General features: G+C 45.5%; 1 protein-coding gene across 3 annotated transcripts in view; it reads left to right on the forward strand.

Moving 5' to 3' along the window:
• DPP6 (dipeptidyl peptidase like 6) overlaps positions 1-26,151 on the forward strand; it is a 1,510,443-nt gene that overhangs the window by 1,325,649 nt on the left and 158,643 nt on the right. For all 3 annotated transcript variants that reach the window (XM_075315434.1, XM_075315436.1, XM_075315435.1), the window contains exon 9: positions 20,388-20,542. In XM_075315434.1, the coding sequence (XP_075171549.1) occupies positions 20,388-20,542 (155 nt within the window). The remainder of the gene's footprint in view (positions 1-20,387; positions 20,543-26,151) is intronic.

Below are 26,151 nucleotides of genomic sequence, written 5' to 3' on the forward strand. Positions count from 1 at the left end.
AGAAAACTCTTTTAATGAGCAGGTGTCCAAACTTTTGGTCTGTACTGTATATACACACACACTGATTTTTTCCCATGTCGACCAGTCAAAGTTCTGGTTTTAAAAAAGTTGTCTGGTACAAATCCATAAGTCTGCTGTCTCTGCTGTCCCAAGTACTGTGCACTGTGAGGATTTGTTAGTTACAGCATCAGAAATAGCGGTCACATGACTACAAGTATGTTATATACAGTCATATGAAAAAGTTTGGGCACCCCTTTTAATGTTAACCTTTTTTCTTTATAATAATCTGGGTTTATGCAACAGCTATTTCAGTTTCATATATCTAATAACTGATGGACTCAGTAATATTTCTGGATTGAAATGAGGTTTATTGTACTAACAGAAAATGTGCAATCCGCATTTAAACAAAATTTGACCGCTGCAAAAGTATGGGCACCCTTATCAATTTCTTGATTTGAACACTCTTAACTACTTTTTACTGACTTACTAAAGCACTAAATTGGTTTTGTAACCTCATTGAGCTTTGAACTTCATAAGCAGGTGTATCCAGTCATGAGTAAAGGTATTTAAGGTGGCCACTTGCAAGTTGTTCTATTTGAATCTCCTATGAAGAGTGGCATCATGGGCTCCTCAAAATAACTCTCAAATGATCTGAAAACAAAGATTATTCAACATAGTTGTTCAGGGCAAGGATACAAAAAGTTGTCTCAGAGATTTAAACTGTCAGTTTCCACTGTGAGGAACATAGTAAGGAAATGGAAGTACAGTTCTTGTTAAGCCCAGAAGTGGCAGGCCAAGAAAAATATCAGAAAGGCAGAGAAGAAGAATGGTGAGAACAGTCAAGGACAATCCACAGACCACCTCCAAAGACCTGCAGCTTCATCTTGCTGCAGATGGAGTCAATGTGCATCGGTCAACAATACAGCGCACGTTGCACAAGGAGAAGCTGTATGGGAGAGTGATGCGAAAGAAGCCGTTTCTGCAAGCACGCCACAAACAGAGTCGCCTGAGGTATGCAAAAGCACATTTGGACAAGCCAGTTACATTTTGGAAGAAGGTCCTGTGAAATGATGAAACAAAGATTGAGTTGTTTGGTCATACAAAAAGGCGTTATGCATGGAGGCAAAAAAACACGGCATTCCAAGAAAAGCACTTGCTTCCCACAGTAAAATTTGGTGGAGGTACCATCATGCTTTGGGACTGTGTGGCCAAAGCCGACACCGGGAATCTTGTTAAAGTTGAGGGTCGCATGGATTCAACTCAGTATCAGCAGATTCTTGACAATAATGTGCAAGAATCAGTGACAAAGTTGAAGTTACGCAGGGGATGGATATTTCAGCAAGACAATGATCCAAAACACTGCTCGAAATCTACTCTGGCATTCATGCAGAGGAACAATTACAATGTTCTGGAATGGCCATCCCAGTCCCCAGACCTGAATATCATTGAAAATCTGTGGGATGATTTGAAGCGTGCTGTCCATGCTCGGCGACCATCAAACTTAACTGAACTGGAATTGTTTTGTAAACAGAAATGGTCAAATATACCTTCATCCAGACAAATATACCTTCATCCAGAATCCAGGAACTCATTAAAAGCTACAGAAAGCGACTAGAGGCTGTTATTTTTGCAAAAGGAGGATCTACAAAATATTAATGTCACTTTTATGTTGAGGTGCCCATACTTTGCACCGGTCAAATTTTGTTTAAATGCGGATTGCACATTTTCTGTTAGTACAATAAACCTCATTTCAATCCAGAAATATTACTCAGTCCATCAGTTATTAGATATATGAAACTGAAATAGCTGTTGCAAAAACCCAAATTGTTATAAAGAAAAAAGGTTAACATTAATAGGGGTGCCCAAACTTTTTCATATGACTGTACATATTCCCGGCCACATTCTGACTTAAGCGGGCTTTACACGCTACGATTTCCCTACAGCGATCTCGTTGGGGTCACGGATTTTGTGACGCACATCTGGCCGCTGTAGCGATGTCGTAGCGTGTGACTCCTAGGAGCGATTTTGGATCGTTGCAAAAACATCCAAAATCACTCCTCGTTGACATGGGGGTCCGCTGCCAGTTATCGTTGCTGTCGCAGGGGCGAAGTTGTTCCTCGTTCCTGCGGCATTGCACATCGCTACATGTGACGCCGCAGGAACGAGGAACATCTCCTTACCTGCCTCCGGCCACAATGCGGAAGGAAGGAGGTGGGCGGGATGTTACGTCCTGCTCATCTCCGCCTCTCCGCTTTCATTGGGCGGCCGCTTAGTGACGTCGCTGTGACGCCGAACGGACCGCCCCCTTAGAAAGGAGGCGGTACACCGGTCACAGCGACGTCGCTATGCAGGTAAGTATGTGTGACGGGGGTGCCAGATTTTGTGCGCGACGGGCAGCGATATGCCTGTTTCGCACAAACGATGGGGGTGGGTCGCATGCTAGCGATATCGAGCCGGATATCGCAGCATTTAAAGCCACCCTAAAGGAGCTTGGCTTTGCTCAGTGCAAGTGTATTGAGTGAGGCTTCTGTAGGAGATGGTCAGGCTACCCCCACTCCTACAAAGTGTTGCATTAACGTGTATTGCATAATGTAATTGAAATAGATTGAAGACATGACACACTAAGGGTATGTTCCCACGTTGCAGATGTGACACACCTGCGGTAACCAGGTGTCACAAAAACAAGGTAACAGCCCAGGTCCAACATAACTGTGCCAGCCACTACACACACACTAGCACACCAGAACATTTACACTGGCTGTATCCAACTGGGAGCCTCACCTAGCCAGATGACAAGGCTGGGCACTATTAGATAACAGGCAGCCAACTGGGAGGAAAAGACCAGACCTGGAGAAGGAGAAAGTGACCTGGGGAGCATGGCTATGAGCAGTTGGAGAAAGGAAGTGAAAGAGGAAGGTTGTGAGTTGAGGTGAGGAGTAGTAAGAAAGGTGTCAAGACAGACCAGAGACTCTTGAGACACAGAGAGAAAGTGGAAGGAACCAGAAAGGAAAGTAAGGAGTAAGAAAGTCGTCGGAGTGGTAGTAAAGGCACTGCAAAGAACTGAGGAGAAAGATCAGCCACTCAGAGGAGGAAAGTAGCTGCAGAATGAGAAAGAGCAAGCTCCAAGGGCAGAGGGATCCTGTGGAGTGGAAATCCAGGGCTCACAGTACTTTGCACGCACAGGTTGCAGATCCCAGAACAGACCAGGACTTCAAGCCATCTGTTAATTCTGCCAGGTGGGTGGGTTTTCAGGCCTCATCTGCCACCACTAACGTCCGAGGCATCAGCAGCAAAGAGGGGACCGGGACATATTCCCTTAAATAGTCCAAGCTGCCTGCGGGAGGACCCAGACACCAGGAGGACCTCCAACTGCTCCACGCCAGGGAGGACCACATACACCTGAGTGCACAGGTGGAGAGTGGCACCAGGTTGGCAGGCACAGTCATCGGGGACACGGGCGCACCTGGGATCCAGTACGTCCCCAGGGCGTGAATCCAGTGAGTAAAAACCATCAAACTGCCCTCTCTGTCTGGACTGCTTCATTGCCGCATGCCTCCACGTTAACCCTTCACCTGCCCCTGGGGAAAATCCCTGCTCACCATCCACGCTGCTCCCCATCCATCATCCCCAGTGGGAACCTGCAGCGGCGGCCCTATCATCCCTGGCCGCAAAGCGCGTGTGGCATAGTCGGACTTTATTTTTTTTTATATTTTTCATTTAAAACTGTTCGGTGTCCCCGGGTCCGGAACCCCTCGAGCCACGGACCGTCCGGATCCGAGCAGCTCGGCTGCCCCGGGGTGCGACACAGACTTAGGGGCAGATTTTCTGTACCTAAAACTGCATCTCTTGGCAGGGAAAATGCAGCAGAAAAAACACACGTTTTGTCACAGTTTAGGATCCTAATAGACTTTGCTGGGATGCATTTTCCCTTGTATATTGAATAAAATCTGCAAGAAAAAACGTATTCAAAAAAGCCTAAAGGCCGCTTTACACGCTGCGATATCGTTACTGATATCGCTAGCGTGCGTACCAGCTCCCATCGGTTGTGCGACACGGGCAAATCGCTGCCCGTGGCACACAACATCGCTCAGACCCGTCACACTACTTACCTGCCTAACGACGTCGCTGTGACCGGCGAACCGCCTCCTTTCTAAGGGGGCGGTTCGTTCGACGTCACAGCGATATCACTAAGTGGCCGCCCAATAGAAGCGGAGGGGCGGAGATGAGCGGGACGTAACATCCCGCTCACCTTCTTCCTTCCGCATTGCCGGCGGTCGCAGGTAAGGTGAGGTTCCTTGTTCCTGTGATGTCACACATAGCGATGTGTGCTGCCTCAGGAATGACAAACAACATCGTACACGCAGCAGCAATGATAATTGGGAATAGGGGGGATGTCACCGATGAGCGATTTTGCACGTTTTTGCGACAATTCAAAATCACTCATAGGTGTCACACGCAACGACATTGCTAAAGCGGCTGGATGTGCGTCACAAATTCCGTTACCCCAACGAGATCGCTTGAGCGATGTCGTAGCGTGTAAAGCGGCCTTAAGGCTCCCTTCACACATCAATGATTCCGGTACGTATGACGACAGTTTTCATACATACTGGAGACATGGACATACGCAGACCCATTGAAATCAATGGGTCTGCACACACATCAGTGTTTTCACAAGGATCGTGTGTCCATATCGAGCACACGCTTGTCCGTGTGTTCCGCATGGAGACAAGTCCATTTTTCTCCGGATGCACTGATGTCATACGGACCACACACTGACATAATCCGTATGACATGTACCGTAGAAAATGTGTGTATTTGAAATAAATTTATTTTCTATACTCCTGTGTCTCCACTTCTGCTGCCTTCGGTGCTGCTGTCACTTGCTTCTTGGTCCCGCTCATTATGCTTATTGCATATTCACGTTACTGCGGATCCAGAAGCAGCAGCGCAGGAGACATCAGCACCATGGATAGCAGTGCTGGGGGCAGGTGAGTAAAAAGTTCCTGCTCTCCGTGTGCTATCACAGAAAGCACACGTGTGCCAAAATCATGACACCCAAAGAGCCATATGCACCTTCAACATGTCCGTGAAAAATGTGTGTGTATTCCACGGAAGTGCGAAAGAGGACTAATGCATGCATTTCTTAGAGAGATCTGTTGGGAAAAAAAACAACACAAATTCACAGATAGTAAAATGCCATGCCTAGAGCATGCTGTGATTTTGCTAAAAAAAAAAAATCAATAAACACAAAAGCATCAGTAAAGTGGAAAAAAATAATTTTTAAGTATTGCCTTCGCCATTTTCTGTTTGAGTCCCAATGAACTTCTGATTGCAGCATTCAGGCATCTTTAAAGTATTTTATTAGAGCTGTAATGAAAAAGCCTAATTATGGCTGAAGGGGCCAACGTAATGTATTAAAGTAAAATCGTAAGTCTGAATGTGTGAATGTGAGTAGTGTATTATGCAGCTCGTAGTATTCTGCACTGTTTGTTGTGAATGGTTGGTTGTGCTTTTGTCCTGCCAGCAAAAATGACAGATTAGAGCTGTAGCTTTTGCTATGACATATTGCAGTGCATGGTGCTATTAACCAGAGGGGTGACAAGTGTCTAACACAAAGGTATATACCCAAACATCTGGAGAGATAACTGGCAGAAAATGTGTCCGCGCATCATCAGTGTGATTATATGACTCATCAGGATGTAGATTGAAGCCACAGCTGAATAATAATGTCATCATTTTCATTCAAATTATACCAAGAAAGTAGATTAGTTTCATGTCATGGTCAAAAGCCAATATTACAGACTTAACTATTCTGAATACAAAATAGATGAAAAGATCTCGAAATCTTAAGGGAAAACTTTGCAATATGATTGAAGCTGGAAACATGCTGGAAAATCCAAGAAAATTCTAGTTTAGAACTAAATATTCATCACAAAACATCTCACACGGTACAGGTAAATAAACTGTTCGGTGGCTCCGTATGGGGCACAAATGCTGCAATGTCCGTGCTACTTGCACATGGAAAATCCACAGTAAATCATAGTACTAAGTCACAAAGAGGGGATTTGAATAGATTTCACTCCCAAAAATGTAGAGGTGAAATCCACTGATAGTTCCTACACAGATGATTAAAGGCAAAATCTACAAGTGGTTTTTTCATGTGCAATTAATATATAATTAAATGGATTCTTCAGCGCAGAATGCCTGATATTCCTTAGAAGGAAGCTCATGGTAGGTTTGGCCAACTTTTCTCTAATGTATGGGCACTATTGCCACAAGGGACTGCTCTGACCACTAAATAGGAATGATAGCGACTTGTTCCAGTCTGCAGTGTTCTGCCGACGCAGATTGATGTACGCAGATTGATGTGTCCGGGGATGAAAAGATGAGTTATAGTGATGAGCGAGCACTACCATGGTCGGATGATCGGTAGTCATTTAGAGCAGTTGGATACTCGTAAGGGCGTGACTTGAGCACCTGAAAATAATGGAAGTCTATGGAGTACAATGGAAGATTTCCCTAAAAACTGCTCGAGTGCCCCATAGACTTCCATTATACTTGGGCGTTTGAGTCGCACCAACTGGTCTTAATGACTACCGATCACCCGACCATGGTAGTGCTCACTCATCACTATAACTCATCTTTTCATCCCCGGACACATCAATCTTCATACATAGCGATGTCAGCAGAACACTGGAGACTGGAGCAAGTCGTTATCATTCCTATTTAGTGGCCGGAGCAGTCCCTTGTGGCAATAGTGCCCATACATTAGAGAAAAGTTGGACAAACCTACCATGAGCTTCCCTCTAAGGAATATCAAGCATTCTGGGCTGAAAAGTCCATTTAATTATACACATTACACATAAAAAAACCACTTGCTCAAATATAATTTTTTGGGGCAAGAAAAGGACACGTATACTATCCACTGTTTTTATGGCTACATCACATAACCATTACAATGGTTGTATGTTTTCATGTTTTCTTTTTTTGGAGTACAGATTGTCTGCAAAAAAATGAAGATATCTCCTACTTTGATCCATGTTGCATAGCATATCAAACTCACCAATGCAAGTTAATAGCCCTGTGAGTAAAAACGGACATCACATGCATGTCATCTGCGTTGTGGCCGTTTTTTTTTTACTATTTAATGAGTATGAAAGTTAAGACATTTTCTTTGTTAATACAAGAAAAACAAATGTATCAAGGATTGTAAAAAGTGACACACAAACCAACACTGGGTCAAAAACATGGACCGCAAATTCAAGTAGATGTAGCTCACTCAAATCTTCTCGATGGGTTTTCTGAGTTAGACATCATGGATATTATAGACAAGTTGCAATAAAAAATAAGCTGGCATTGATTCTGCTTAGTGGACCAAGACTTAAGGGGGCTTTACACGCTACGATATCGTTAATGTTTTATCGTCGGGGTCACGTTGTTAGTGATGCACATCCGGCGTCATTAACGATATCGCAGCGTGTGACACTGACCAGCGACCTTAAGCGACCTCAAAAATGGTGAAAATCGTTCACCATGAAGAGGTCATCCCAAACTCAAAAATCGGTAAGGGTTGTTTATCCATGTTGTTCATCGCTCATGCGGCAGCACACATCGCTATGTGAGACACCGCAGGAGCGAGGACCGTCTCCTTACCTGCCGCTGGCCCCAATGCGGAAGGAAGGAGGTGGGCGGGATGTTATGTCCTGCTTATCTCCGCCCCTCTGCTTTGATTGGCTGGCCGCTTAGTGACGTTGCGGTAACGTCGCTGTGATGCCGAACGTCCCTCCCCCTTGAAGGAGGGATTGTTCGGCAGTCACAGCGCCGACGCCAACCAGGTAAATACGCGTGACGCTGCCGTAGCGATAATGTTCGCTACGGCAGCGATCACAAACAATCGCATGCGCGACGGGGGCGGGTACTTACACGCTCGATATCGATAGAAATTGCTAGCGATATTGCTACCGTGTAAAGCCCCCTTTATGGTAAGAGTCCTTTGCCGAGTACAGAATGGCCAAAAGTAGTGATGAGCGAACCTGAAGTTGAGGTTTGGAGTTCGGGTCCTTTACATTTGCAAGCTACTCATGCAAGCATCGCTGTGCTTGGGTACAATCAGTGCTCGGCCTATTATGAGCCGCTTGCAGTGTTTGATCGGCTTACACTGGGTAGTAACAACAGCATGATCAGATGTAGTATGTACCCCCCCCAAAAAAAAAATCGAAAAAAACCCTCCTCTCCCCGGAAGTGATTTGTTTATGGCTGGCTGCATGTGGGTGGAGACGCAAACTACCAATCAGTGACTTCAAATGAAGTTCAGGTCAAATACGGGTCCAAAACCGAACTGTGAAAGTTCAGCTGAACCAGAACTTCCACAGGTCTGCTCATCTCTAACCAAGAGGTGTCATATTGCCAAGGCCTTAGTAACATTCACAGTACAGAGGTGCATGAATAGATCTTGCCTTGTGGTAAAAGTGATAAGTGCTAATAATAAGTTTTAACATATTGACATGCACATAATTCTGTTTTTAGAAGGCAAAATTAAATAAAGTATTGCCCTCTGAGATTTCCCTGAAGTTAAGGCTGCTTTACACGCTGCGACATATATAGCGATGTCGCTAGCGATTGCACCCAACCCCGTTGTTTGTGCGTCATGGGCAAATCGCTTCCCGTGGTGAACAATATCGCTAGGGACGCGTCAAATGGACTTACCTTCCTAGTAATGTCACTGTGGGCGGCAAACAACCTCTTTTTTAAGGGGGCGGTTCATGCGGCGTCACAGAGACGTCAATCAGTGGACACCAATAGAAGCGGAGGGGCGGACAGCAGCCGCATTCATGTCACTCCCACCTCATTGCCGGAGGACGCAGGAACGCTGTTGTTCGTCATTTCCAGGATGTCACACAAAGAGATGTGTGCTGCTTCAGGAACGACGAACAACCTGCGTCCAAAATGAGCAACGACATTTGGGAAAGGCCGACGTGTCAACGATCAACGATTTGGTGAGTATTTCTGATTGTTAGCGGTCCGCTCGTAGGTGTCACACGCAACGACGTCGCTAACGAGGCCGGATGTGTGTCACGAATTCCGTGACCCCAACGATATTTTGTTAGCAATGTCGTTGCGTGTAAAGCAGCCTTTACTCTTTGGGTGCGTTCACACTGAGCTTTTTGCTGAATTTTTGGAGGAGAAACTCTCCAAAATCATGAGTACAAAAATTAAAGTTTACATTGGGGAACTGCTAAAAAAAACCTTTGAACTCATCCTTTAAGTGCAACAAAGATTTAAAGAATCTATGTGAAAAAAAGAAGAAGGAAAAGAAGTGAATTAAAATGGAAGGAACCATTTAGACATCTGTATACTCTGAAAAGCACAAAAGAAGCAAAAAATAATTCTATGTTTGGCCGGAGCGATAGAAATAACTGTAATTTAAAGGTGGCATATTACAAAGAATGGAACTTATAGCAGGCTCGTGATTGACAAAGTGAGCACTCCGAGTTCCATAATGATCAATAAACTGTAGGTTGAATTGCTGTTTTCGTATGGATTGATTACTGAATACAGCATAAAGCCCTTGCTCCGTTATTACAGGGCTGGGGTGATGCCTGCGGATTTAACACTATAGAAGGGACCTGTTGTATAGAGGCTGGAAATCATAGTTGTGGAAGGTTTAGTGTTTGTAGCACAGCTTCCTATGATGGGAGGCTATTAGCAGAGATGCAGCTTTGCTTTTATTTTCTGGTATATTTTGAAACACAATGACGCGAGGATTGATCTGCTAGTTGTGATCGCAGAATGTTTGTAAACAAAAAGTACTTGGAATCTGAGCGCTTAGTAAGTGCAGGGGAGGGGTTAACAGCAGGTTCCTGGTTTGTGTGGTGGATAAGCCATGCCTCCTTGTAGATCACACCCCTTTTAAGACCACACCCATTTATGTTATGAACTGGTAACTGTGAATGATCACAAAAAATCCCATTAATCAGAAAAAAAAAAATCACAAGAGTAGTTGGAAACTAAGCTGACCGCAATCCCCTATCTATCACACAACACTAGAAGTAGCAGTTGGATGTTCCTAACATATCTAGCCACCTCATCCCAGCCGGAGAAACTTGCTACACTTCAAAAATAGAAATGGGGAATCCTAACTTGCCTTGGAGCAGTCACCGAAGGAATAGCAAGCCCCAACATGTAATGATGGTGATGTAAGAAAACACAATACACAGATAGAAAATATAGATTAGCAAAGGTGAGGCCCGACTTCCTAGATACAACAGTACAGGAAAGATAACTGATTGCAGCCAGCAAAAAAACCTGCAAAAAATACCAAACTCCTGATAGAAAAAAGTCCTAAGACCACACGGTCTTTCCCCCACTATATCAGGTACTCTTGTGACAGACACTTTTAACATAACTGCAGATGAAATGGGGAGAAACAAAATCACAAAACAAATAATATTCAAAAGTGCAAATAATCAAAATCAGAACAGGGAGAAACTCCCTTTCTTGCTGAAGGAACTGCCCTCTCAAAAATAGCAGAGAGCTAGATCCTCACATACTAGAAAAAAAACACAGAACAAAATGGAAACAAAAACACAAACATCCTTAGGTGCAAAACAAGCAAAAAGAAAACCAGCAGACTTATATGGAGTGAATTCTAGAGCAGGATAAATAGAGGAAATTGAAGGACAAACTCCAAAACATCTTCAGAGGCAGAAACAAACATTTATCACCAGCATCAGACAAGCAGAAACTGTTCTCTTAAATACACCAGGCTTGTCTGTAATAGGACTTTCTGGATTCCAAAATAATTCCAACACCTGTTTGAGTCACAGATTAAAACTCAGATTCATTTCATTACTCAGATTCATTACCATTCCTGGCCACCAGAGGGAGCTCCACATCAGCACCCACTCGAATGACATTCACAACACATTTACATTCTTCTTCCTTAACCATAAAATCAAAGTACAGTTAACCAAAATTAATGTCACATAGCTTTCTGCAAAAAATGTTGTAGATATCAGACAATTCTAACTCCATGCCTACGTTTAATGTAGTAGATTTTACTTGCAGTCCTATGTAACACCACAGATAAAACAGTGGTGACTTTCCCAGTGTAGATGTCACCTACACTCCTAAATAATACCACACAACGCAGTGATAACTCTCTGAGAACAGCTAAAGTATTAGATGTTACCTGCAGTCTTATATAACACCGCCAACAATGAAAGGATAGTACTGCCTCCATCAGCATCCAAAATCCCAATCACACTTCGCACCACACCCTGTCAGGCACACCAGTGGGCTGCTAAGCTGGAATAGGGCCGCCCACCTAGGTCAGGCAGGGAGGTGGGAGGTGACAAGTCAGAGCAGTGGTAGCCCTCAAGCAGTGAGGAGCTTGGGGAAGCTGGGAGTTGGAGCTCCCAGGGAAAAAGTAGATTGGGTTGCAGATGGTGGTTTGGACCCGAAGAGCCGGAGACCCGGTCGCGGGATATTGGGACTGGGTGCCTGGACTAGTCTTAGAGGACAGTCAGCAGCTCGAGTACAATAGCCGGTTTGGGACCAAAAGCAGGTTGAGGTACTGGACTCTAGGTCGGGGAGAGGCCTCAAGCAACCCGGCAATTAACCTGCGGAGGACAGGGCTTTTATGGACTGTTCCCACGAAGCTCAGAGATCGGGGGCACTAGTGCAACGAGGGGAATAGAGCATTGCAACCAAAGTAGCCCACTGAAATCCCAAGCATGAGCTCTGAGTCCTGAGAGCACAACTCCTTCACACCAAAAAGTGGTGAGCGGGGCCCGGACAGCTTCAGGCTTAAGGACCACTTGGACTACTAAAATCTGTGCACGGAGGCAGACTCTGGACCATCAGGCAGTACTGCAGGGGATGGAATCTGGACAGGCTCAAGAGGGCAGCGGCACCCAGAGACTTGGTTTACTACGTTGTCAGCGTCTGCTTTCCTTCTGAGTGAGTACCAGACCACCCCTTTCTCCAGTGAGCCTGTGCTCCCCTGTAATCCATTCCACCATCCACAGTCCTGGGGCCTTCCCTACCCGTGGAGGGAAAACATCATCTAGCAGCCCCCGTCCCATCAACCCCGGTACTCCCATCGGCAGCGGCGGCAAGGTGTGCCGCCCCTGTGCCACCAGCTGGGTTGCTCGGAACCAGATCCCCTGTGCCACCAGCTGGGTTGCTCGGAACCAGATCCGCGGTGGCTCGAGGGGTCTCCGGACACTCAATGAAAGGGGGACTATGTACAGGGGGATTAAAAGTTCGTGATGCCACCTAGTAACTACAGAAGTCCTGCTCCAGGCCGGTGACCTCTTCGTCACAGAGAGTCACCTCAGCCTCCTTCTTCCTCTCCTTTTGCTCAACTGTCACTTTCTTCACTTTCCCCTTACCAACCCTTCATGTGGGCGGCCCTATTCCCTTCAGGCTCCCCAATGGTGTGTCTGGTGGGTACAGTGTAAAGCTGTTAGCAACACCAAAGGACCAGGACCCGTAACCAAGGAGGAGTGGATACTGTGCAGAAGGCAGATTGCAGAATACTCTATGACGACCTGATAGGCCAGGGTGTCACATTCCCCCTGGTTAAATGTAGCTTGTCCGTGAGCTACAGGACACCAGAGGTTTATTTTTGTTTTGCTTTTAACTGTGAAAAGGAAAAATATAAAGGTTAACACATTTTTATTAACGGATCCATCCCACACAGGGGAGGCAATTCACTTAAACATTACTAAAATTTTGTTAAGCGTTCATCGCCTAACGGTGGGACACTACTGGTTTCCATGGTAACGGAGGCTCAACCTACTCCGTTGCAGCCCCTTCCTGTGACAGTCCAGTCCCAACGTCCCGGTCCCAACAACCCGCCACCCAAACAACCTGTTCCTCCTGGAAACCTAAAGTGAGTCCGTGACCGGGTTAAGGTCCCGGGTGTTGTATTTTAGACGACTCTGGTTGGCACAGGAGGTACAACTATCATACAAGACACAAGTTTGTGTTGATCACGCCAGTCTTGTGACCGTGTTCCATTTTTACTCAATATATTTAAAACTTTTTAACGGAGTCCATGTACCAGTTGTACACTTTTAGCAATTTACTTATAAATCAGGTGACTTTCACTCTTTTATTAAAACTGGTTGATTAGGCACTTATTCACTAACATTTTCTATATGAAAAATAATAAACTATGGAAAATAACAAACGAAAACACCAATACCTAACAATTCTATGGCATCGCAACTACTGGTACTGTAACATTTTTCACTCAGCTCTGCTGACTGGGAGGCAAGTACTCAACAGCGGCGGGTGGTACTACTCGCTCATCGACTATAGCGAGCCGCTTCACATCTAGGGCGTACCAGCCCCGTTCACCCCAATGGCGGGTGTAGCTGACTACTTCTCCGGTCTCCAGGTTACGTCCTGGGTGACCACTGGGGAGATGTTGCTCAACATCTCGACGCGTGACAAATACTTCCTCGGAGAGATCCGCTTCCCATAGAAAACCCCATCCCTTCTCGGGGTTAAACCGCCTGACGTACTCTCTGCGCTGTGGCCCACGGACACAGAAGGTGGCCTTCCTCAGGTACTCTTTTTCCTTCCAGGTTCGGGCAAGCTTCTCCTGTTGTTGTCGCTCTTGTGTGGTCGTTACTGGCATCATCTGCTACTGGAGTGCTTGTCATTCCCAGTAGGGGGCATCAGCATCCGGCCTCCATTCCCTATCTGGCTCTGGCTTTACTTGAACTCTGGCGGCCCCAACAGCCGTCGGGATGCCGCGCAGTAAATAGGTAGACATCTTGGTTCCGCTACCATTGTTGCAAGGCCCAGCAGCCGGGTCTGGTCTGGCCGATGTCTGGGTGTCCGCTGCCGTGGCTGGAATGAGGGCCTTGTTCTGGATCTCTGCAGCCAGAGACTCTGATAAACAAACTGAAGTTTCCGCTGCCGGGGTTGGTGGGGGCAGCTCGGTGTCCGCCGAGGACGAGGTAGTCGAGCGCTTACCGCGAGCGGGGATGGTCCGGATCCCTCAGCTGCTTTGGCCGGATTTGTGCAATCAACAGAGACTGGGTAACCGCTTACCCACTCTTCAGGTGGGATTTCAATCTCACGGGCTCGCACCGCCACTGCCAGGCTCCTCATCTCTTCCCTCCAGTGGTTAGAATGAAGAGGAATTGCGTCAGCATCCTCCGGCACAGCTGCTCTGTTTCCTCCTCTATCCATTCCGCGGTCCCAGGGACAGCATGCTCTGGGGACCAATCTCGCTCCGCCATCTTGCCACTGCGTCTTCCAGGAACGTTGTCACAGAGTCCTGGCGTCCCTGCTCCACTTCCGCTAGTAAGACATTCTGGCTCGCCCCCTCAGTCTTTTCGCAGCACTCTGTTGCTGACTGTGGCCCTCTGGGAACTTCCGGTTCCGGCCTCACTGGGAAGACGAGGGGCGGGGCTTAAGCTTCACATGCTTTCTCGGAGAAGACGGGGTTTTGGCGCGAAAAAATGGCGGAAAATGGCGGAATTGGCGGGAAACAGAATCTTGACTCGCGGTTGGCGGCTTTCAAGGTGCACGTCACCCAGGTAAGTGGGTCCTGCTTGTATCCTGTTCGTGACGCCAGAAATTGAGGTGTGCTGCCCCCGTGCCAGCAGCCGGGCTTCTCGGATCCGCGGTGGCTCGAGGGGTCTCCGGACCCGAGGGTCGTGTGGCCACTCAATGAAATGGGGACTATGTACAGGGGGATTAAAAGTTCATGAAGCCACCCATGGTGTGTGGTAATGTGAGGGACCACCGCTGCCATTGGGGAGCACAGTGACGATGGTGTAGCAGCCTGATGTTTAACCCCTACGTGGGTAGGGGATTTTTGTCCCGGTGCCCGTTGGATGGTTGGTGTTTGGATGCCGTTGGAAATAGGAACAGGTGTTTTAGGTGTACTCACTCAGTCCAGGAATAACAACACTGACAGCTTGTAAACCAGAATTCTGAGCACCACTGCAGCTTGTAGGGAGCACGCTTGGGTCCGTGCCCTTGGTGTTGCTGTTAGCCTGTGGCCCTGTCCTTGGCACCTTTGTCTCTGGTTGGACCTTCGGGTATAAAACTCTTCGGATCCCGCTCACCCGTATGGCTAACAGAGTGAGCTTGCTCTCAGGGTTCACGCGTAGGATTTCTTTGGACTGTATTGGGAAAGTCCTATCCCATCGGTGCGCTAGTACCCTGATTTTGGAGCGGGTCTGGATGAATCTTGAAGTCTTCACCCCCATTGGGGTAAATTTCCGGAACGCGTGAAGCTACTTTCCGGCCTAGGGTCCATGTACCCAGTCGTGCCCTGGCCCCTGCCCGGTGATAGCTCGAGGCCGCCGGCTGACCTCCTCAGCAGTCCATGCCCCTTGACACAATCCCCTGCGACCAGTGTTCCAGCTCTTACCAGGCCCAGACCAACGTCTGCCACCTAGTAACTACAGGAGCCCTGCTCTAGACTTCTCCCTGACAGAGAGTCACCTCAGCCTCCTTCTCCTTCCTCTCCTTTTGCTCAACTGTCACTTTCTTCACTTTCCCATTACCAACTCCCCATGGGGGCGGCCCTATTCCCTTCAGGCCCCCCAATGGTGTGTCTGGTGGGTACAGTGTAAAGTGTTCCTAGGATTTTGATTGGCTAAGCTGTTAGCAACACCACAGGACCAGGACCCGTAACCAAGGAGGAGTGGATACTGTGCAGAAGAGCAGGTTGCACAATACCCTATGACGATCTGATAGGCCAGGGCATCACAGCGGTACTCCCTATTACCGCACACCACGGGTGGCGTCACAAACTATCTCATCCCCCTGTAAATAACGCCCCATCATGATTTAGAGTGACCCTGAGCCCCCGGGTCCGGAGACCCTCGAGCCACGAGCAGCAACACCCAGATCGAGTGGTTCGACCGCTGCTGGGGCGGTACATATTCATATTCCAATGTTCATCATCTATATTCCTGTTTTTTCTCCTTGCCTTGAGTGCAACTGCTATTTTGGATATTGTATGTCATGTTCAGTATGCACCAGTTCAGACTATGAGATTAGGAGGGGCTGGCAATTTTTCTAGTCCATAAAAATAAGGCACTTTTTTTGTCCTGTCCGAGAAAAGAATTTAAGACGTCCGTGATTTTTTCAAGCTGGATAAACTTATATAAATTATTTTGACTGTAATTGTGATCTTTTTACACTTCATAGTGAATGCAGCTGATGTCTTCATATGAAAATTATGGGCTGTAGACAATCATTATAATCATAATGATTTATTATAGTTTTCCAATGTGTTTGTAAAAAATATTGTCTGTCCTTGATTTTTTTGATAAGCTGTCCAGAAAAAATAAAATGTCAAGTTGGCAACCTTTCTCCCTGGTGGCTGTATTTTGCCACCTCTCGTAGTGTTATTTGGCTGCTTATTATTACTAGAGGACTACTTAGCCTGCTATCAGGTAGTCCAACCATGCCCCTACCACTGATTTGCAGCTTTCTGCCTATGCACAGGGTACACAAAAAGCTTCCAGTCAGTGATGTGGGAAAGGTTATACAGAGCTCAGGATATAGAGAACTGGTAAGTCTGCAACAGATAAAGCATTTTATAATAAAAAATGTAGTAAGCAGTAAAATATAGATTGCTGGAATCGGGGTCTTTGCCCCTACATTATGCTGATTTCAGATGCAGGAGCAAATATTTGTTGACAGAGTCCCTTTAAGAGGTTTTCACATGTCTACAGTATATACACTATACCAAAAATCACACAGAATATACAGACATATATTTACCAATTTTCCTTTACTCTATTTTATATCTTGAGTTCCAGTCAACGTTAAAATTCACTTTATATTATGTGTCTAATATAAAATTGCAGATCTGTTCCTTTTCTATCATAAGTATTGCAGACAGCTCTCTCCACTTGTTATCTTATTTTTGGAAGGCTCTGATCTTTCCGAATTAATCAGATCTCAAACTGAGAGGCGTCAATTCTGCTTTTGTTTTTACTGAAAAGTAACTACTTAAAATGCCGACAGTCTCGAGCAAAAATACCATGACTACATTTAGATTGTTTTCTCTGGATTTATAGGCTTTATTCCATGGTCAAGATTGGGTGTACTATGGACATAGCTTTAGGGGTTCTCAGGTAGCTTTCACACCCAGGCCCTGGTGCTCGAGGGGCTTTAGAGGCAATGCAGCCATATGGAGACCTGTGATAGAGTTTGGATTGGGGCATAGGAGCTTCACATTTGATTTCTGTTGCTGATGACTAATATTTAAATTGTCTCTTCAGGGAGGAAGGAGACGGATTCTATTGCCACCTATTGGAGGTAGCAATTCTAAAAGTCAAAAGTGACCCTTTAACGAGCCTTGTCATATGACTTAGGATTTATGCCAGATCAGAACCTCAATTTGCAGACACGATGTTTATGGGTGGTTGTACCTCGTCAGTGCAAAGTATGAGATCTGATCTGACTGTGTGAGATGCTATAGTGGGGTCTAAGGGGAAATCTTTTCTCCTTGCGGAGACCATTTCTCCTTGGTTGCCATTAGGCCATGATCAACATCGAACAAAGCTTATTGCAAATTTTGATATGGAGCCTCCAAGTATTATTTATGACTATATACAATCCCCTGAGGGCTAAAATGTATAACCTTTCAATAGTTTGTAAAAATGGGCGCCCATATATTCAGATACCTTGAAAGACAAAAAGTGGAAACCAAGTCTGGAATATCTGGGCTTAAAGGGCTTTTCCCAATATTGCAAGTTATGGGATAATTTGTTGATTGCTGGGTGTTTGCTGGGACTCCCAGGGTCTCAGAAATGGGCACAGGAACCCCCAAAACCGAGCGCTGCAGAGTCATGTCTTGTATGTGTGACGCCCTGGACTAGTCGGGTCGTCCCAGGTAGTCACACACAACACCACACCCCCTTCCCGATTAGGTAACACTAGTCAAACTAAAAACCTTGTCACCACCCTCCAGGATTGATGTCCACACCAGGGGACGGAGCCAGGCAGTTGGCTCCGCCCACTGAGGAGTTCACAGGCCTGGAGGCGGAAAAACACAGAGTCTAGTGGAATCTAGTTCAAGTACAAGTGTTGAGCAGTCAAGTTCATGGGGAGTCCTGTGTCCAGGTCTGCCACGAGACTACCAGGTGGCTGGGTTGGAGCCCAGTCACCATTGGCAAGGAGGCAGACGGTGGTGGCCACCTGCAGGAGACCGGGAAGATGACCGGTGGAACCGTAAGGGACCGGGACAGGGTAGTGGCCCGCCGGAACCAAACCGGGGAGCCAACTGGATACCGGAGCACCAGGCAGGGTACTCAGACCCAGTTCAAAGTCCTGAACCAACAGGGTCGAGTCGAATCAACTGATTGCGGACTGGACTTAAGGACCTATCCCATACAAGCCCAACCATACAGGGTAAAGCCACCACCAAGGCATAGAGACCCAAAGGGCCAGCGTCTGTGGGCAAATGGGCTCCTTCGGCATATACAAGTGGGGGAGCAGACTACCGGTGTCTAGGCATAGGAGTCAAACATTTACATACAGAGGTGCAGGAGAAAGGCGGAAACTACCAACCTATTCTGGGAGAAGCTGCAGCCGGCTGCAGGCCCCGTTCATCACTCCGTTTGGTTTACCAGAGACTCCGGTGTCTTGTGTCAGAGGGAGTACACCAGTGCCTTCGGGCCACGCACCGCACCGCAACACTGCACCCTGCACCCCGGCCCTCGGCAACCGGGCCCCGGGACCAACACCCCCTACCCACGGAGGGGTCAACACCTAGCTGCGCCATTACACCGCTCCCGGGAGCTCCCATACCTTTACCGCAGCGGTGGTATCTACAATCACCACAACCCATGGGTGGCGTCACGAACTTACAATCCAACCCAAATAACCGCGGCCCCGGCCGTGGAACTCCACACCCAAATCCCCGCGTGTAGCGCCAACTCCCTTGCAGAGCGATGTGACCCCCGGGTCCGTGAGAGGCTCGAGCCACCACCCGCAGTACGAGCATGGATCCGAGCGGCTCGGCTGTCGCAGCCGAGCCCGCGGGGCGGTACATATGCAGAGTGCATGCTCAACATCTTCTCTATTAACTCTCTAAGGAACTGTCCATGGGACTCCTAAAGAAAAGTACAGCAATTGGCTATTTCTATCATTCCCATTGACAAGGAATAATGCAAAGCCCAAGCCTACATTCTCAGGGTGCAGGAAACATTTTCCTGGGATACCTTAGTGTCTCAGAAGCCAGAAGCTAAGAAATCAGCAAGGTATTCTTTAGCATAATAAAGAGAGGAAAACTATTGAATTTAGAAAAACCCTTTTACTAAGCTTATAAATGAGCATGCATCATAGTGACAATCACTGAGATGCACATTTCCATTTTGCTTTCCACCTCCTCCTAGTCATGATATAATAGGGTATGACCTTGATGTTGTAGTGTATGGATCCCCTTAATTTTCCAGAGTTGCAATCAACCAATAAAGATTGGTTCTTGCTCAGTTGGCTCAGTCTGGCCACCTATTACACCGTCAATCATTCCTTTGCATTTAATATTTCATGTATGACCAGCAGAAACCTAGACATTAGAATTTTCAGATGCCAAATCCATGGCAATTAGTTAAGGCCGCTTTACACGGTACGACATCGCTAAAGCGATCTCGTTAGGGTGACGGATTTTGTGACGCACATCCGGCCGCTTTAGCGATGTCGTTGTGTGTGACACCTATTAGCGAGTTTGAATCATCGCAAAAATGTTCAAAATTGCTCATCGGTAACATCCCCCCCTAATCTCGATTATCGTTGCTGCTACTTGGACGATGTTATTCGTCGTTCCTGCGGCAGCACACATCGCTACGTGTGACACCGCAGGAAAGAGGAACCTCACCTTATCTGCGGCCGCCGCCAATGCGGAAGAAAGGAGGTGGGAGGGATATTATGTCCCGCTTATCTCCGCCCCTCCGCTTCTATTGGGCGGCCGCTTAGTGACGTCGCTGTGACACCAAACAAACCGCCTCCCTTAGAAAGGAGGCGGTTCGCCGGTCACAGCGACGTCGCTAGGCAGGTACGCGATTTTGTGCACCACGGGCATGTCGCACAAACGTTGGGGGCGGGTACGCTCGCTAGCGATATCAGTAACGATATCGCAGCGTGTAAAGTGGCCTTTAATCAAAGGTCCAGCTTCATTGTTAAGAGGTTAATGAGAAACAATCTTTTTTATTCAGCACATTTTTTTCTGTTCTGGTATTATTGTACAACACAATTATAACCAAGTCTCATATAAGAATAATGGTCATTTTGTTATTTGTTATATTATTTTGGGTTTTTTTTATTAAATTGCTTATTTTTTTACAATGTGATAGAAATCTACAGTTTTTTTTAACTATTTTTGTTTTTTTTTGCAGAGGAAATATTTAAAACTCACATTGCCCACTGGTGGGCTCCAGATGGCGCCAGACTAGCGTATACAACGATTAATGATTCCAAAGTCCCCACTATGGAAATCCCTGTGTACACAGGATCAATCTACCCAACAGTGAAAAATTATCATTATCCAAAGGTAAGACATGTTAGCTTTGAGTGTCTGCAATAAAACTGGATATATTCCATCTATGTCATGGTTAGATTATGATTAGCGCTATGCCAACGTTGTTTTAGAAGGTTTTTTATAATCAACACCACAAGAATTGCCATCTTATATCCTTTGAGGCCAAAAATTGTGTTAAAACTTGGGTCCTCAAGAAGCTATGTTGATACCTGTCCATGCCTGGCAAGTTGGAATGGTCCATGACAGAAAAGCAGAGTAACAGTTCAAGACCCCAATACATCGATACCACCACTCTTGAAGAGGGGTCGTGCTGGAGTCAGACACTCTTGATTCATTAGGAGGTGTATGCCTCGCTACAAATTTTACGCCAGTCTCTGATTTGATGTAAGATTTCTGGCTTAAATAACACAGCAGCTCATCATGAATTAGACAGGATGAAACACCATGCCCCTGTCGCACCTCAGTTCGGCCCCCCTTCTGGTGGAGCTGGTGCAAAAACAGCAAAAGTCTTTAAAATATTTGCTCAATTACAAGTTGCCCAAAATATTTGCCACTTTTTAAAGCATTTTGCAGTAGAATTCTGGTGAAATTCTGTTGGTGGAAATAAAAAAAAAATGTTAAAAAATATTTCTTGTTGTTGTTGCCAGTTAAAAATTACAAAAAGCAAAAACTTACTGACATTTATGTTAACAAAATGATAAAAAAATGTAAATATGCAGAAATTACTATATTAAAATGTTGCTATAAACCAAATTGTACAGTTTTAGCATAAAACAATGACATACTGGAATTACTGATTTAGCTATTGCATAATACTTTATTATTGCTCCATAGTGATGAGCGAATCTGATGGAATTCAATTCAGCAGATCTTGTATTAGACCCCTAAACTTGGATTCATATTGAATTAGAATGTGCCAACAATGGAATGTGCTTCATTTTCAATTGAGATCTCTCCAGATCCTTCACCGTAATAATTGTAGGTTAAAAAATACAAATTTGATACCTCACTCGAGCTCTTACCTGTCCAGCCATGCAGTTACTTTCCCTTCCGATCCGCTCACTCCTCCACTCTTCAGTCATCTTCTCCTATTGTCTCCTGGCATCATCGTCCCCTTACAAGTGGGCCAGACTTAAAAACTCATGACATATGGTACATCACATCAACGTCATGACTTTTATTGAATCCCAAACACTGACTAGGCCTCATGAGTCATGAGACATCATGTTGGGGCAACATCATGTCAATCGGAGAGATTACTTTCAAAACACAGTGGGTTACAGATCAGAAGCGAGACCAAACAATATGAGAGGACTAGGTTTTTATGATCAATTTGGATTGGAATAAGTAACGCAAAATAACTTAGAGAGATTGACAAGGTTGGGAATTTAGGGAAACCGCAAATGGGTTTTTCAAAATCACAGAGATGTATTTTAAATCAATCTGCGCAGATATAAATGAATCAGACAATGAAACGTGTTCACTGTTTGAGCAGAAGCTTACTTCTGACCCATGTATTAAAGAATCTTGTAATTATACAATACAACATTCGAACTCGACCTTGGAGCAAGAACAAGGAGTCAACATCCCATATCTCACATCACACATTCCACATGGTGTGAACCAACTAATTATGAATTCTCTCAGTATGTTATGAATACTTCTTTGTTCACTGTTCACCTTGGCTTCATTATCTTTATTAACATATTGCGGAACACACATCTTAGAATCATATTATGAAGCTTCTATGCGATTGTCATATAGATGCACAGATAATTATGCTTTATTATACTTTGATTATTTACATACACAGAAAATCTTATTACATATGGACAAACGGCCTATAGCCCAGGCCTACCCTCATGAGATTATCAGAAAAAAAATATAACAGACACCTGGCCAGGAAAGACCAGGACCAATGTGCTGCCCCAGCGACACTCTCCAATGTATCCAGAGATACCTGTATATATTTACCTAACAGGCTCTCTGCCTTCTGCCTATTGCAAGGGCCCAACTCCTATTCTATGTGCAAAGTGAGAATCACTGGGTGTACAGATAGATCTATCGATGGGCCAGCACAATGACTTACAAACTTAACTACAATGCTAACTGCCCCCTTCCCCTGGGCTCCACACACAGCAACAGGCTACCCGGGTGCTAAACCTTAACAGTAACTGCAGTTTTATGTGTGAACAAATTCAGTTCCTGTCTACATGGCTGCAGCCCTTGTAGACAAGGAGAACAAAGAAGAAAAATGGCACAGGGTATTGCAAAAGAAGGTATAAATTTTATTAGAAAAATTATTAAAAATATTAATCTCACAAGAGTCACAATATTTGCAATATAATATCAAAAAGGATGAAATCACAGGGTCATGGATGGATGAAAACTCACAAATGTAATGTTGAACACAATTTTAATAGTACAACCCTAACCGCCACAAAGAGAGAGCCCTGAAGTAAAGATGGTACTATACTCCACAATGTTACAAATTGGGTAGCTATGCGTTTGAACCACGAAGTAGCAATCAAATAGTAGAAAAATGCCCTAAGGATAGAAAGGGAAGGAAACTTGGAATTGAGGAGTCCTATGTAGTCGTGTGGAGGTGATCACAGAAAACCCTCTATGGGTGCACCACTGGTAGTCCACAAAAAGAAAAAAAGATGGGTAGGAATTCAAAAGGCCTAGATGCATCAGTATGGAACAGGGAATGCCGAAGGGAAAAAGAGAAAAAATGAGAAAAATCATGGGTGTTGCGGGCTAACAGTGGTGCATCCAGGAGTGGTAATGAAGATAGTCGTGTAGCAGAGAGGTATGGGGTGGTGTCATGAAGTTGATTAAACAGTAAAAAACAGGAATGATGGCACTATCACCTGCGCAGTAGGCAAACAGGAAATAAAGGGCTCAGGATCAGTTGTGTGTGCGCCGATTTAAATAGTCATGGAATGAGAGGTAAGGCAGGAATAGTAAAATTAGACCAAATTCCTGATCAGCCACACACAACTGAAACTGAACACTGACTGATGGTGGGGAGTGAAAAGAATATATCAACAGGAGGGAAAAACGTAACTCGGGTGCACCGCTGACACTAACACCTATATAGTGGACAGGCGAAAAATGAGTGGAAAAATGGAAAGCTCAGGAACAGTTGTACATGCGTTGATTTGAATAGTCAGGGAGCAAGAGGTAAAACAAATTGAAGGGTTTGACCAAGTTCCCAGTTAGCCATGTACAACTGGAACTGAGACTAGGCACTAGCTGATGGTATGAAGGAGTATCAGCGGAAGGAAGTAATGCACCTAAGGTACCTGCTGACAAGGATGGGCACTGAAAGTATGCCTACCGTGGAGGCAGGGGGGCACACCAAGAGGTGAAAACTCCCTGTAGTGAAACTGAATACAATGATAATAGACAGGGTAGTAACAAAGTTGCCCACATATAGGGCAAACGAAAACCACAACCAGCCAAGAGTCAAGGGTCAGTTGTGTACGCTAATGAAATGAAGTGTTAAAAGGAGCAAAAGTAAGGGTAATAGTAAACCACAATCATAATCAGCTGTACACAACTGAAGCCAGACGCAGGAGGTAGTGAGGAGGAATACCAGACATGTCAGCGGGGAGGAATGAAGTGCCAAGAATGCACTGCTGGCATGAAGGAGGGCTAAATTAAAGATTGTACCTAGTGTGAAGGCAGAGCGTGGCGGCAGGTGAGCGGTCCCAACGTCCGTTTTGCCAGAGAACTTTTTCCCTCGAAAAAGCGCTCTGGCGAAACGGACGTTGGGACCGCTCACCTGCCGCCATGCTCTGCCTTCACACTAGGTACAATCTTTAATTTAGCCCCCCTTTATGCCAGCGGTGCATTCTTGGCACTTCATTCCTCCCCGCTAACATGTCTGGTATTCCTCCTCACTACCTCCTGCGTCTGGCTTCAGTTGTGTACAGCTGATTATGATTGTGGTTTACTATTACCCTTACTTTTGCTCCTTTTAACACTTCATTTCATTAGCGTACACAACTGACCCTTGACTCTTGGCTGGTTGTGGTTTTCGTTTGCCCTATATGTGGACAACTTTGTTACTACCCTGTCTATTATCATTGTATTCAGTTTCACTACAGGGAGTTTTCACCTCTTGGTGTGTTCCCCTGCCTCCACGGTAGGCATACTTTCAGTGCCCATCCTTGTCAGCAGGTACCTTAGGTGCATTACTTCCTTCCGCTGATACTCCTTCATACTATCAGCTAGTGCCTAGTCTCAGTTCCAGTTGTACATGGCTAACTGGGAACTTGGTCAAACCCTTCAATTTGTTTTACCTCTTGCTCCATGACTATTCAAATCAACGCAAGTACAACTGTTCCTGAGCTTTCCATTTTTCCACTCATTTTTCGCCTGTCCACTATATAGGTGTTAGTGTCAGCGGTGCACCCGAGTTACGTTTTTCCCTCCTGTTGATATATTCTTTTCACTCCCCACCATCAGTCAGTGTTCAGTTTCAGTTGTGTGTGGCTGATCAGGAATTTGGTCTAATTTTACTATTCCTGCCTTACCTCTCATTCCATGACTATTTAAATCGGCGCACACACAACTGATCCTGAGCCCTTTATTTCCTGTTTGCCTACTGTGCAGGTGATAGTGCCATCATTCCTGTTTTTTACTGTTTAATCAACTTCATGACACCACCCCATACCTCTCTGCTACACGACTATCTTCATTACCCCTCCTGGATGCACCACTGTTAGCCCGCAACACCCATGATTTTTCTCATTTTTTCTCTTTTTCCCTTTGGCATTCCCTGTTCCTTACAGGCTTATGCATCTAGGCCTTTTGAATTCCTACCCATCTTTTTTTCTTTTTGTGGACTACCAGTGGTGCACCCATAGAGGGTTTTCTGTGATCACCTCCACACGACTACATAGGACTCCTCAATTCCAAGTTTCCTTCCCTTTCTATCCTTAGGGCATTTTTCTACTATTTGATTGCCACTTCGTGGTTCAAACGCAAACCTACCCAATTTGTAACATTGTGGAGTATAGTACCATCTTTACTTCAGGGCTCTCTCTTTGTGGCGGTTAGGGTTGTACTATTACAATTGTGTTCAACATTACATTTGTGAGTTTTCATCCATCCATGACTCTGTGATTTCATCCTTTTTGATATTATATTGCAAATATTGTGACTCTTGTGAGATTAATATTTTTAATAATTTTTCTAATAAAATGTATACCTTCTTTTGCAATACCCTGTGCCATTTTTCTTCTTTGTTCTCCTTGTCTACAAGGGCTGCAGCCATGTAGACAGGAACTGAATTTGTTCACACATAAAACTGCAGTTACTGTTAAGGTTTAGCACCCGGGTAGCCTGTTGCTGTGTGTGGAGCCCAGGGGAAGGGGGCAGTTAGCATTGTAGTTAAGTTTTTAAGTCATTGTGCTGGCCCATCGATAGATCTATCTGTACACCCAGTGATTCTCACTTTGCACATAGAATAGGAGTTGGGCCCTTGCAATAGGCAGAAGGCAGAGAGCCTGTTAGGTAAATATATACAGGTATCTCTGGATACATTGGAGAGTGTCGCTGGGGCAGCACATTGGTCCTGGTCTTTCCTGGCCAGGTGTCTGTTATATTTT

Source organism: Anomaloglossus baeobatrachus, chromosome 6 (genome assembly GCF_048569485.1).
Source record: "Anomaloglossus baeobatrachus isolate aAnoBae1 chromosome 6, aAnoBae1.hap1, whole genome shotgun sequence".
In the NCBI taxonomy this organism is placed as follows: domain Eukaryota; kingdom Metazoa; phylum Chordata; class Amphibia; order Anura; family Aromobatidae; genus Anomaloglossus; species Anomaloglossus baeobatrachus.